The following is a 15,098-nucleotide window of genomic DNA, read 5'->3' on the forward strand; positions in this document are numbered from 1 at the left end:
CCTCAATGAACCAGAAGTGTAAACAGAGTGTGTGGGAGAATTAGTCTGAATCATGCTCTGTGTTTAGGGGGCTTACACAAACAGAGCAGCCATTACCACAGGCAAGTCCTCAGTGTATGCTGTGTGTGTCTCTGTGTGTTTATGAGGAGCAGACCTACCAGCAGGCACGGCGGAGTCCTCTCAGGGCATCTTGATACCTACAATCAACAAAACAGACAAACAGGGATTCTAATGAACTTGATGCTAAATTTAACACATTTTAGTCCAACCACTTTGAATGGTGACTTCATCATCTGCCTCATACTGACTCACTCCATTTGCACTGGGTCAAAAGGCACAAGTTGAATTTGCCCAAAATAGGATGTCTATGTGCTATTCTGAGTTGTTAACTAATGTCTATCAGCATGCGTGTTGCTATCAACAGACCCTGATAAAACACTATATGTTACTTTATTTTCAAATATTCTGCCCCTGTCTTAAACCTGTGAAACCAAAACTGTTAAATCTGTATAAATACTTAGTTTATAGGCTGTTAATGTTACATACTGTACCTTATATACATTTAAATAAAGAGACAAGCATGGTCTCGGTGAAACACAAGAACAGGGCGGGACTGCTTGTGAAAAGTTTGATTTCCTTCAAGCAAACTGCTTTACAAACAGATTGTTGTTTCAGTGTTAAATGATGAAATAAATACTGAACAAGTACCTCATCTCTGGAGATTTATGTGTAATTGGGGGCAGCTGTGGTTTAGTATAGAGTCGGTCATCTCTCAACCCGAAGGTCGGTTCGATTCCCAGCTCCTGCAGCCACATGTCGATGTGTCCTTGGTCAAGACACTTAACTCCAAGTTGCTCCCTCTGCTTAGGCGGCGGCGTGTGAATGTGTATGATTAGGGTTAGTTAATACCAATGGACACTTTACACTGCAGCCTCTGTCATCAGTGTGTGAATAGGTAGGTGTGACCTGCGCTTTGAGTAGTCAGAAGACTAGAAAAGCCCTATACAAGCTCAAGTCAATTTACTAATTAATGTGTAAAATTTTCAATTTATTTGTTGTTGTATTGCCTTGCATGATCCCTTAGATTGCACCTCCATACTATGCAGTGTGTGCTTAAGGTTTTTATTAAGTGAGGAACCTGCAATAGTATCTTGATCACTTTATAATGTATGTGTAATTGATGTTGTCCCTTATATCATACAGTATTTGTTATTTATTGTGAAAGGCCTCCATACACACAACTGATCATTTCAATGGTCAATTATTTATTTAATGATCAGACATTTATTGTATATATAAAATGATTTTTTGAATACTTTGTACCGAGCAGGATATACTTGTTTACTACTGTGTTTATATCATTTTATAGTTTATTTTTTAGTTTATTTTTTGTGAGACTACAGATCAATGTCATTGTACACTGTCCCCTGATAAATAAATTACAAATACATTTCGCCATGTTTATTTGGATTATACTACAGCCTGACAGTATGAGGTAATGCAAAACCATGTCCTCATAAATGAGAGGTTATGCCTGTTGTAACTGTTATTTAGACCACCACAGGAAGCTGCCTACAATGACCAATGCAGTGGGAGATCCCTGGAAAATGGGTGCCTCATCACTCATGTGTATGGACTCAAACTAGAGAATTCCCTCAGGTCTGAGTGAGGACTTACTGTATGGCAGTTTCCCTCCTCAGGGGAGGTGTTTTTTGTGGCTCTGTGGTTGGAAAGTTGGCGGCCACACCTGGAACACCTACCTGTTGTAGGTTTATGCCCTCGACTATGAGCTTGGTCACATGGAGCAGGCCTACAGCGTTTGTCGACGGGTTGCGGTATCCTGGCTCCTTTGCATACGGGGATTCCATGGAAGCACGGACTCATTTGAAAGCACAGTGGAAAACGCACAGGGCACTCTGGATGTATAAGCAAATTAGGTTGTTTTTTTTCCAAGCCTCATGGGGATGGCATAATTTCATGTTCCTATCTGTTATTGAAAGAAGTGGAAATGTTTCTAATTATAACGGTTAATTTACTTTTGAAGCAAAGGCCTCTGTTACCATTATCATAAATACTTACAGTATGACATGAGAAATAATATCTTATTAGGCTGACCAGTTTGCAAAGATGAATGCTCTAATAACTAAAGGATTCAAAAACACTGCAAATCTACAAACTAAGACTCTTAAAGCACTCAGCTTTTTATTTAAGCTGACCTGCATCACATTTTGAGTTGACCCTATAGAGAATCTTTGCTTTAGATGAAGTTAAAGTAAGAGTTACACTGTAAGTGTAATGGTTACAGACTGGGTACAGACATCAACCAGTATTTTTGCAATGATTCAAATTGAACATCACTAGGACTTTATGTCAGTCTGCATTTATGCAAAATAAAAAAAATGTAATCAATTAATTAATCCATCTTCATTTGTTGTGTTGAATAATACACTATCTAAAGCACTATCTCAGAACACTTTACAAAAAGAGCAGCTCTAGACTAACTCTGTCTTCCAGAGTGAATAAGAGATAGAAACATGCATTTAAAACACTTGGTCAGTGCAGACACCTTAACAAACATTCTACTTTTCAAAAGGTGCTATTTAGAACTTTGTCTCCCTCATCAGTAAGTGTAAGAAATCCTTAAAAATAAGGATATAATGAGAATCTTTTTTTCAGAGGTTGTACCCAAATCTCCAGCTGGACTACACTGCACTGAATCTCTGCATTTAGACTTGCAGAATAATATCAGTCTGTTGGGGTCAAATGCGTGTGATGTGCAAAGTGGTCTGCAGACTACTGTAGGTATGCATCGAACAGATGAAACACTCAAATCCATCTTGCTGCTGCACACAACAAGCGATGAACGGCAGAAATTCTCCAGTGACATGCATCTACTCTTCAGCAGCAGATAGAGAGAGTTGAGACTCAAGTCATCATGCATATTAGATCACTAAGTGCCTGTTAGGCAATTGCATTGATTATACAAATGTCTTTTAATTAATGTAAACTTGAATAAATTAAGAAAATATTGAATGCTTTTCTGATATCATCAGGGGATGTGAGAAGTGATTTTTTTCATAGAGACAATATAGTGTGCACGGGTGACTATAGCTGTCAGTTTTTCTTAATCAGAATATTTCAACTCTCCTGACATTTAGAGTAAAAATAAACACATTGAAGGAAGCTGAGTGGCAAAACCCAGCTGTTTTGGCAGGATATCGCCACGTTATAAAGGAGAAAAAAATGCACAGTGTATTTGGAAGTACAAATCTTGGCATTTCAATGGTGTACTGATGGATTCAAGTAGGTGGTTTTTGGAAGAATGCTCTCCCACTTGGCATGCCTCACAATGAGTGTGGAATTATACTCCCTTTGCCAATTGTTCAAAATGTGATTTCATAAGTCATATGAGATGGGTAAATCAAGGTCAAGAGCGATATTCAAACTGACGGATACTTCACATTTGTTCAAAAAGCAGTGGTCTGTCTAAGTGTGTGTATTGTTTGGTTGTATTGTTTGTGGATGCGGCTGCTTTGACTGCTAAGTCGGGCAAACAAACAAAGCGAATGCAGGACGATCTGATCAATGATCTCCCAGAGTTCATGGAGGGGGCACATAGGGGTTTACCAAGGCTGGCTTAACCACCAAAGGAACAAAAACCTCCATTACCTACTCCTGCCGAGCCCACTGATGAGACACCAAATTAGGGTCAATGAAACCACCAACTAAAGATTGATCATCAGAACTTCAAAGTGGCTCATGTAAATCCAGCCTTTTTCAGACATCTGGGGTATTGATACAAACTCCTCCCTGAGGAGGGTTGCTGGTTAGAAACCGATATTCCTCCTGGGGGGGTACTCTGACCCACCCTCTACAAAGCATCTCCAAGTCTGAAAAGTAGCTCCTCGTAAACGGGTTGAAAAGTTTATCCACAGCATCCTCTGCAGACCTGCCAGGTGGGCCTCTTATGTAACCTTGCACAGTTCAAAACCGGTTCATCGTCCCAAAGTTATACTCAAGGACACTTCAACATGTAGAGAGCTGATTTTACTTCAAAAGAATCAATCAAGAACCTGAATTAGCTCAGTGTTTCCAACCGAGGTGAGAGTGGTCAATGGAAATATGATAAACAATTACACAAACAGCAAGTTCCCTACACTCAATACATACCACAGGCCCTGCAGCCCCTCCCCTTGCTCTGTCTCTCTGCAGAGTATTTTGGTTCAAGTTCCACTCCGGCATCCGGCTGTGTTGCGGTCTCGGTTTCACCTCCCACTTCCTTTTTTTGGCCCTGACGTGTTTCCGCCCCTGAATTAGAGTCGACTCTTTCCACACTGAGTTGTGATATCAGGCTGTCTTCCTCCTCTTGCTGACAGTGTTCGGAAACTAATAAGAAATCCCCAGTGAGGTCAAAATCTATCCCGAATCTGACGCTCCAGACCACAACACTGAGATACAGAGAAACATCAAGAACATAGCAGCTGGTGCAACACAAAGAGGAAATCTCTGTCTACCTGAATGATAAGATAGAGGCAAAGAGGGCCGGCCTGTTGTATGCTTTGAAGAAGTGATACTGTTTAATTCAGGGAAAGAATGAATGAATGCATTTTACATCACTGTTTTGACACATGCTTCTACACCAACATTTCTGACATTGAGAATTCTTCAGTCCTCGTAGTTTTTGGTGAGAAACTGCAAAGTGGCAACAGGCTTTCCTAGGTTAAACCTGGTGATGAAGGCCAATAGATCCCATTTACCTGTGAAGACAAGAAAGACACAAACACAGAGTATTATTTCTGGTAATTTGGATTGAATGTGTTTAAAAGACAGTTTGTTTTCAGTCTATAAAGATGAAATACATATCAAATAACTAAGCTCAATTACAATCGTTCATAAGAGTCCATATTTTATGTTTACAATACACTACATAAACTTAGCACAATGTGAGTGTAATCTCTGCTGCATTACAGGAGCATCATTTCTCCTGACCACTTGGCCCGTGTTAGAGGGATCTGAGGCCTAACTGAGCAGCACATGGCTCTGGGATGTGAGTCACTGAGAACAGCACTACTGAAAATAAAACATGTTGCTGTAATGATGGAGGTGGGAACGCAAGGACGTATTGGCAAGAAGATATGATTCAATTGCCTGGACTGTTGCTTTTTTTCTTCCCTCCCCTTTTAAACAAACACCAGACGGCCATCCGGCTGGTATGACAATATCACTTCTTAGATTTTGACAAACCGCTGATTCCCTGCAGCTTCTCCTCCCTTTAGAAAAAAAAAAAAAAGACAATTTTACAATTATTATTCCAAGGCAACAAAACCCTGTGTGCTTTAAAGTTGCAAACTCCAACAGATTCTAGAGGGAAGGATTGTATGTTTGTGTGCATATTAGACAATGCCGCGCCTTGTAATCCAGGGAATGGCTGACTTTCTGGTATTTCCGTATGTGCAGGGATTGCATTAACAGATGCTCAAGAGAAAGAAAGTTAATCTTTTGCAAAGAAAGCCAACTCTTGAAATGCTCCAAATATTAAGCAGGGATGGTCTTGTAGTTAGGAGCCGAGTCTGATTCTGCCTGGGTAAAAACATTACGGTTTTTCACTTCTTACTGCAGTTACTTTACAGGCCTTCGCTGTGGCTGTTTTCATCATCAGGGAGCAACATTTGTATCTTCCCAAGGAAGACATCTGAGGGAAGAAATACCCTTTACCACTGCCAATCAAATCAATGCAGGAAGAAGTAAGACAGATTCTTTAAATTTTTGGCAAATTGTCTTACTAAAGCCATGATTTTGCAGCCTTTTTTAAAATTATATTAATATATCAGTTTTAAATGTCAATTACATTATCACCAAATTATTTCTCAACTTTTTTTGTGCTCATGCAACCCATTTCATCCTCCTAACATGTTTAGTCTATGAGCCTGACACCTCAGTTGCGGACACACAGTCGGTGTGTTCGACTGTGCCACGAGGTCAGGTCAGGTTCTGAGCTCAGCTGGGAAAGACTCTGAATAATAACTGGGAGACAAGCAGATGAGTACCTGAATGTTGCCAGGTCACTGCAGAAAGGGCTCTGATAATCAAGTGAGGGCAATGGAATCAAGTGACCTGTCCGTATTGTAGGGCATGGTCCCTGTGGCCCCTCTGGCCTGTGCTTCAGTGGGAGATAATTCACCGCCTCTGTAGATCCTCAAACTCCTCTAAAAGCTGAGGGGTGAGGCAGCTGGGTGATGGACTTTACACAGACTATTGGGATATGGTTCATGACAGATTTCATACATTAAAGGTAAAACTTGCTCTTAACCTTTCATAGGCAGAACCTGCCTCACAGCAGTGTAAGGCAACATTTCCTCTAACAGAGACTGTCACACTGAAGATCATTTTATTGTAACGATCGTCGGGAGTCAAAACCAGGCACTGCTTGTAAGGCTTTACACACATAATCCTGTCTAAAGCTGTGCAACCATTGGGCGCAATCCAAGAAGAGGCAAATTCACAATATCTAGTGCTATCACACTGGCTGCTACCCTGCAAATGCCTAGACTTACAAGTGACCTTAAAATAGGCTGGTGTGTGTTTGTAGCGAGGAGACGTGTTTCCACCTCTCCCATCTGCCTGCTCATGGAAAGGACAGATAGTGTAGGACCTGAGGGCGATGTTAAAGTCTTCCTGCCTTCCCTTTTGTTTCCACCTTGCTGCTCCGTCTGGGTATGGCAGGAAGATCAGGACTGCTGTGAGGTGACACAGAGCTGCTACATTTAGTGGTGTGGGCGGTGTCCCTGTTAAACCTCTTATAGTCTCTCAAAAATACTCCAAACCAAGTAAACCTGTTCATCACAGGAGAGTAAGAGGAGTCAAATCAGAGCTTATTAGAACTGCACTGAGCTTTATCACAACATGCTCATAGTCCTGTCATTATGAAGGGGATGTTCTACGTGGATGGGGGGGAGGGGTCAGAGGTCATCACCTCTAGACCAGATATGAGTCTTGCTTGAAGAGGCTTCAGCAGGGAGGTTGGCTGCTGAGGAGGTACCCAGGTTCAAGAACGATGTCATAGCGCTTGGCTTCAAATCTCAGACTCCCGTCAAATAGCACCATATGTTGTTACCAGATGCGAGGGACTCCATATTTATCCTCAGAGATTCGTCACATATTGAATTATTATCAGTTAGTAGATTTTTCATCTGTGATATCGCCAAAATCATTTTTGTATTTTTCCTGTAATTCCCATTTTCATTGCTAGATGATCCAAACAGTTAGTAATCTGAACAATTGTTAATTCATATTTTTTTAAGATCATTCAATTAATTGTTGCAATTAATGTCTTTTGTCATTTTTGATTTATCTGTGATCATTGCATTGATAAAGAATCATCCATGAGGTCAACTGCTCGTGACAGTGAGTGAAAATGTCCTTTCACAATCATAACTTCCGACATTGCAATGTGGTGTCATCAATTATTACTCATTTCAGCAGTGGATCTCTGGATGGAGGGAGTTCAGAAAACTCTAGAAACTTCAACCTTAACAAGCAGTCTTTAAGATAAGAACAACAACTAAAAAAAAAAAAAAAAACCCAAACCAGCCAAAATTTAACACGTCAAAGTGTTCCTTGAAGGCAGCCGACTCCTGGCTGAGGCTCAGGCCTGCTGTAGCAACCAAATCCTGGCTCTCTTGACTCCACGCAGCTCTGATTAATGGTAGAGGCTGTGGGTGGGTGGTAGACATGGATCTGCCCATTACCACACTGCAACACTGCAAATGGCTTCAATTACTGTGGAGTGTGCTGAGCTGGCAGTAGGGGCTCTCGGAGGCAAGATGAGCAACGTGTAGCATCCAGCAGCTAACTCCACTGTGATGCGTTCATTAACACAACATGGGAGTCACGTTCATCCTCTTGCTTATTATTTACCACAGAATCTCAAGGGGGGGATCTCAAGGTTTTCCATCTGTTTTCTAGTAAATATTTAAAAATCTATCTGATGTTTTTTGATCAGTATTTGTAAGGTTTAAGTAAGCAGACAGGGGGAGGATGTGTGAGAAATGTATGTACAAACTACCTTGTTAGCTGAAACAACAATGGTTAGCCTCCCTCAAGGCCTCATCGTTTCTCTCCCCGGCTTTGTAACACTGTTTCCCTTGACAAAATGACTTGGCGGCACCAAACAGTCGCAGGACATATTGAGGGCTTGCCAAGTGGCTAACAAGTATCACGAGGGCCTGTGTGCCCCTGCCTGCCCCCCACTCTGGCACTGGGGCAGCCTTCAGTCAGGCACAGCCTTCCTGAGCCAGAGCGAAGGGGATTCCCCCACGATCACGCCCTTGTGCCCCGTGCCAAGAGCGAAGCCCCCTGTAGTTCCTTGTGTCACAAACCAGCTGTCTTCGTCAGTTCACTGACCCATATTCATAACCTTAACACAGGAGGCACTGCAGACTCCCACAGTCCTCACAACAGCCCTGCTCCACCTCTCATTGTTCACCCACTTTACTACTCAAGTGATGGTCAGAGATGAAAGAAAAAAAGACGACAAATTTGCAATAAAATTGAGTCAATGACTGCGCGACTGGAAGTGGAAAACGATCATTAGGAGTCTCCCACCCACGACTAAATGCTCTCCCCTTTGCAAATCACATCAATTAATGTCATGGGCTATGAAAAATGCTCTCTGTGTCATGCCACATGGAGGGAGGACAGACGCTAATAAGTGAACATACTTAACGGAGGAGGTGGGGAGACGTGGGATTCCCTCCGTTCCTCTTGTCTGAGCAGGAATTCCGTGATCATCACGGCCAAGTAGAAGCCAAAAATAAAACAGCAGGTACGACACAGAAATCAACCAAGCCAATAAAAAACATTAAATTGAAATGTTTCCTATTAATAGAGAAGGACTAGGCTTTCAGTCTCAATATGTCACAGTCTTTAGCCATTCCCTTCTTTTCAAGGGCAGTTAACCTCTTCAAAATTGACCCATCAAATAAACATTTGATTATCCAAGAGTGAATATTTTAATTTAATTTCCTTTGAATAGAGAGAGTAGTATGAAGGAGAGAGGAAGTACAGCAGCGCGAGTTAAACTCATCCAGTAGATTAAGGATGGGTGGATCCACTCAGTTCAATCGCTTCATAATGTGGGCGTAACTACAGTATCAGAGCAGAAACGAGGATGCTCCAGTTTATCATGTGGCCCAAAAATGATATTAAAATATTCCAAACAGCAGGCAACTATTCACGCTGTGATTTTCTTCAGCTTAACCAGTTCTGACACAGTGACTACAATAACAATTTGATAGGAGTTCTTCTTCCCAAATCTGAATTTTGGATATGTTAAATACTCCAAATTCCATCTCTATTGACATTTATTTTCTTCCAGAGGTATCAACATCAAACAGACTTCAAACTAATGTGCCTCGATTGTTTGCTGACATAGCTGTCAAAACTTCAAACAGAGACTGGCAGCTTCACTCATTCACGTCCACAGCGCTTGAAGTCTCAAACCGCCCCAATCTCCCCTCAAATCACCGGCTGTGACCCGAGTAGAGCAGACAGACGGGCACGCCTCCTGTGAGGTGCTGTACTTGAACATCCAGGTGAAGTTTCCCAAACCTTCAAGAGACTTTTATTCAGGGGAAGGAAAAGTCAGAAAAGCTGGAAAAACAAAAACTCTTACTTCTGCTAGGCAAGCACGACTAAGGTACAAAACCATCTGATATCACATAGATATATTGAATATGGTATTATTCATGTGTGTGGACATGGAGGAAACAGATTTCAGGTTTGGTTGAGGTTAACGGGACGTGGTCAGACAGACACGTGCAGGTGTGCGTGGGAGCTGACAATACTCGTCTTGACCCCGCAGGCGTCAACACTGCAGCAGACTTACTCACTAAACTCATTAACATGTCCATTGTTAACCTGAAACATCTGAAAAGAAAATCATCTTTTTTTTTGAATGCTTCGATTAATTATTCATAATACACATAACTGTTTGTGCTTTACTCTTAATGTACACACCAGCGAGATAAGTGGGTTTCTGTGGTCTGGCTGGAGTTTATTTCCAGTACATTATGTAACAAATCAAATCACTAATAATAGATACAGACATTTGTTAATACGGAAACACGTCACTCTAAATAAAGGATTAAGCCCACTCAAACAAATGAGGCAATACCTAAATCATTCTTATGTTGTCAGATGACACAACTTCCTACTTTGTGTTAAGAATATAAATATTTACTTGCTGATGCTTAAAAAGAATTCTTGCAGTAGTGTGATAAAGAACAAAAACGACAAGGACAAAATACAATAACGTCGGTAATTTAAGAGGAAACATTCAAGCTTTGACTTTTAATGATTTGTTGTTATCTCTCTAATGCTGATTCAACAGCTAGTGTTGGTGTATGATGAATGATACTGCAGTGACCAAAATGTTGTGAACTGAAGGTGCTGGTGAGTTGAGTCATTACCGCGGGATGAACTCTCCTTCTCAGCCAGGGACACCGATGTGTCTGGAGGCTGCTCAAACAACATGAACTGGTAGCGGTGCAAACCAGTCTTCTTAGGCGGGGTTGGAGGATGATATTCTGCAGGGAAAAACAACACGAGAAACAATGGAGTAGCTTTTTTAAAGTTACGATTAACCAGTGGTCACGATGGTTCCATTAAGTTGTAACCATGAACTTGTGGTGCAGTGGACTTCTATTTTTTTCGCATGTCGCACATGATCTTTAATACCTGTTCTGCAAGACAAAAAACTTCATGTCTGACTGTCTGCTGTACTAAAACACTTGTTACAGCACTCAGACATGTCAGATGCAGAACTAAAAAAAGTTGGAGCAACTTCAATGTTACACATTAAAAACCTTAAGGGCTTAACTGGACTCACATGATTATAAAACAAAACAAACAATAAATGTAAAATATACAACAACATCATGCTGCCTCCACAACTAAAAGGGATTATGTCATTAAAATACATGTTAAATAAATGTATTTATAAATGTCATACTGACTGTGCTGACTATGGACAGTGCACATAAATCAAACTGTGTGTATTGTATGTGTATTCTATCTATATTTCAAATATCAAGGAATCAGCAGAAAAGTCCATAGACAAGCTTTTAAAATTAACTATTTATTGCAAACCATACCCACCAGTGAGGGTCTTCCCTTCAATCTCTCCTTTCTTCAGTGCATTGCCCTGATAAAACAGACACAGAAACACACAGGTATAACCTATTTGAACATTTTTGAAGGTAAGACAAATGTTATAAAAACTAACAAAATAAAACTCAATGCTTATGTTCGTTTCTTCTTCCACAGCAGAATGATTCTGTGAACACTTAGCTCTGTGGTTAGTCTTTGAATTATCAGCCACGGTACAAACACAAGAGATGAAGGAGAAGATCTATTTGTTACAGACCAACCTGCAGTTTAATTCTCACTATGTTAGATATTGTTGTGTGAGTGATTTTAGCAAGTATTGTTCAAAAGTACACAGAGTTGATGATTGAGAAGAAGATAATAATTGATAGCTGGTAATAAAAAAATAACTATACATGAAGCCCCCATTACCAGACAATTTATAAAACTGTTGATAAAAATGTGTGAAAGTCAAATATATGAAAGATCTGTTATATTCATATCTGAAGACATTTCCTCAGCAAATTAAAACAGTGAGAGGATTTCCAGGAAGCAATTTCCCATATTATTAATTGTATATTAACTTTCTGTTGCCTAGTGACAGATATCATGTTACCTGAAGTGAAGCAATGATATTTTTCATAATCATTTCTATTGTATACTTGTCAGGTTAAACTCCCCCAGCTCCACGAGGCACACAGTCAGGCACCTCACACAGGAATGCTTGTTTAACAGACTTGGCTGCTTAAAGCAAGATGGCTACGAAAATCCTCGAGTGGGAGGATAAAGACCAAATATGTTGTCCGAGAAATGGCCCAAAACCCACTTGAGGTAAGCATGGAAGTCCCCATCACGGGCATCAAGTATAAGTTCAACCACCTATTTCTGCACACACAGGCTCCCTCCGCAGGGTGACAGAGGTACTGTGTTACTAGACAGCGTGTGAGGACAAAAGACAGGCAGGAAAAGAGGCTCTTCTCTGAACTCCTGTGATCTTTCTGCAGACATTTGAGTTTGCATGAAGAACACATCAAGAATAAAACAAAAATAAGAGTTTACAGGGGCTGAGGAACAACCAGCTGCCTTTTACTTTCCGGATGCAGTCTAAGAACATACTGTAGAATGGTAAATTGTGGAGTTTATTCATTAAGACATCTGGGGTATGATAAAAACACATTTTGCTCTGAGGTAGAATGATCTCACTTGAAAATAGGATACAAAATATGTCACTGTTGAAAGCCAGACATGATCCCTCCAATGTATATTCTCAAAAATAAATTCATTCTATACTCCTGACAAGTATAGATTAAAAAATCTTAGTTATATGGTAAAAATTTATATGAAATGAGGTTGTGTTTTTTTTTTTTTTTTTTTTTAAATTCTGCAACTGGCAGCTGATGAAATACTGCCATGGTATTTAGTGCCAAATACAAATGTACAACTCCATAGTCATAAGCACATAGTGTGTATGCCAGAATGACTGAGATACACTTTGTAATGATTCATTTACAAATATTAATTATTTAATGTGGGAAATGTAGCAGCAGTATCAGAGCATGTGTCCTCTATTGTTCATCCTCTCTTCTTTAAAACTGCTCTTTAGAAGGTTCAGCAGTAAGAAAGAGAGAGCAGAGCACCAGTGTTTACAAAGACTGATAAAATATTCAGAAGATTAGTTTCAACTGTGAGGATCTTCATCTGCTGATCAGTGAGAGGAAAAAAAAAAGCTTTATTTAGAAATAGCAAGAGTCCTGCAGCCCGCAGGATCCAAACCCATTGCCATAGCAACAGGTAGTCAACATTTGAGCATGCAACATTTTCCCATATCTTAGTGCTTGGTTCTCGCTCACTCTCCGTGGCACCCCCTGCCCTTTTAATTTCATTATAAAGCATCAAGAGAAAACAGCAGCAAATGAATCTGACATTCGTATTCAGCCAAACAATAAAAGTCAAGTCAATAAAATGAAGAATTGGCATTAAAGTATAGTCCCATTCACATAATATTCAAATCTAAACAGTAATTATTTTTAGGTGTTAAAGTGGTTTACCTTTACATCGTGACAAACCAGGCAGTGTTGAGGCCTCTGACTCTTGTTCTGGTGTTCACTGGGGAGTGACGGACCCCCTCACACTAATCTACAGGACTTTCTCACATGGTGGGCGAGCCTCCCTCAGGGACCCCGCTGTGGGGGCGGGCACAGAGCGTGAAAAGTTCTGACCGCTAAATGACTGACAGCTGCTTGCTGTGTTAATTATGTTCCCTTTGAAAGGTTCAGCTGGAAGTAAGGGCTGTAATAAGTGTATTATTTTATTCTTGGAGAATTTTCTTGGAAGGGCAAAGTTTGGATAAATGTTAACATGGGGGTAACTTAGAGTGAAACACTGACAATGTAAAAGTACTGAAATTAAAATGATAACTCACTTTTTACTTGACAGGGTGGAAGACAATGCAATTCTACGTTATTCAATTGATTTAATGTCTTTTTAGCCCGTTGAATGGTTTTCTTGTAAACCCCACCCATGCAAAAGCTGGGATGATGATGTCATAAAAAAATTAAGGATATTATCTGATTACAAGGCTCCCACAAAGTCTGTAAAGCCCACCAATGAGCTCATGAACAAGCTCTTACACGGGTCTCACATTTGAGTTCTATGGTCTCCAGCTGACAGGCGTTATTGCTGCTTTCACTGAAAGAAGTTTTTCATATAATAAATCCATAACAGCTTTGATGGGGGAATCAAAAGCCACATCATGCATTGATGAAGTTAATCTTGGATCAATGATATTTTTCAGCAAGGATGAAACTTTGAGCTCAGGGTTTAAAAAAGTCAAAAGTGTTGATACTACAAATCTCCGACACTGTAGAGCTCCCCAATTAAAGCAGGACCATTTCACATTTTTACACCGTGAGGATTAAGTGCCTTCATTTGGATATCCAGAATAGGACTTTACAGAAGTGAATGGTGTTACTGTTTTTTTTTTGTTTTATACACAAGTATGCTGAACAAATGCATAATCAAACAAAGCAGAAGCGACCCACAGGTGGACCATCTTCTTTAACCCCATCTTTGAATGCTACAGTTACAGCAAAAAAAGCAAACGTTTGGTGATTTTATATTGCTTTATCACCTGTATTTCCATTTTGACCTTCCTGTTGTTGTATGTGCATATCACAGTGATGTCGTTTATAGATACTTGCTAACTATACTTTTTTTAAATTAAAAGACAGAGCTCAAAAGGCGAATGTAAAACTACAGCATCACAAATGTCAGTGAGTAGCTAGTTAATAGTTTCTCCCATCAATCCTTAAACCCTGACAATCATTTGACTTTGGTTCATCCTCCAACAGTACCAGAAGAAATATGCAAATCACTGAATCTTGTTAGAGAGAGAGAGCTAATTCCAGAGTTATTAGGTGAAACAAAATGTGACTATGCTTTGCATCGTCGTACTAGGGGAATACCCATTCCTGTAGCTGTGACAGTGAATCACACAGAGGAGTGTGGGAGAGGCAGAAACTGACCAAGATAAAAACTGAAAGTGTCAAAATGGCCTTGTTACTTAACATACTAAACAGAGAGGAACATCACACTCTAATACATGACAGCCTGTCAATCTTTCATGGGAGGAGGATTCGTTTTGAAGGAATGACCAAGAACCAGTTAGAATTAAATTATTATTAAAGGAAATTATGACACCCAAATCCACAGAGGACGAGACTAGGTATAGTGTTTTGACTCGTTTTTTGAAATGTTATTGTTACAGGTCAAATTCAATGCTGAACACTATCACTGATTGTATTTCAAACCAACTGCAACAGTAAGTCTAGAAAATAGTCCCTGAGTTTTTAAATTGAGGGTCTCAATATTGTTTATACTGTGTTGACAACGCTGCAGATTGTTCAGACATCTACTGAGGTGTTTGTGGCAGCAGGGGGGTGTAGTGAGTAGGG

General features: G+C 40.2%; 1 protein-coding gene across 1 annotated transcript in view; it reads right to left on the bottom strand.

Moving 5' to 3' along the window:
- Nucleotides 1-4,550: 4,550 nt before the first annotated feature.
- The window catches only part of LOC110002393 (phosphatidylethanolamine-binding protein 4), a 50,217-nt gene continuing 39,669 nt past the window's right edge, over nucleotides 4,551-15,098 (bottom strand). The window contains exons 5-7 of the mRNA XM_020657994.3: nucleotides 11,158-11,203; nucleotides 10,470-10,586; nucleotides 4,551-4,757 (exon numbers count right to left, since the gene is read on the bottom strand). Coding sequence (XP_020513650.2) covers nucleotides 4,666-4,757; nucleotides 10,470-10,586; nucleotides 11,158-11,203 — 255 coding nt within the window. The 3' untranslated portion in view covers nucleotides 4,551-4,665. The remainder of the gene's footprint in view (nucleotides 4,758-10,469; nucleotides 10,587-11,157; nucleotides 11,204-15,098) is intronic.

Source organism: Labrus bergylta, chromosome 2, assembly GCF_963930695.1.
Source record: "Labrus bergylta chromosome 2, fLabBer1.1, whole genome shotgun sequence".
NCBI classification, from domain to species: Eukaryota; Metazoa; Chordata; class Actinopteri; order Labriformes; family Labridae; genus Labrus; species Labrus bergylta.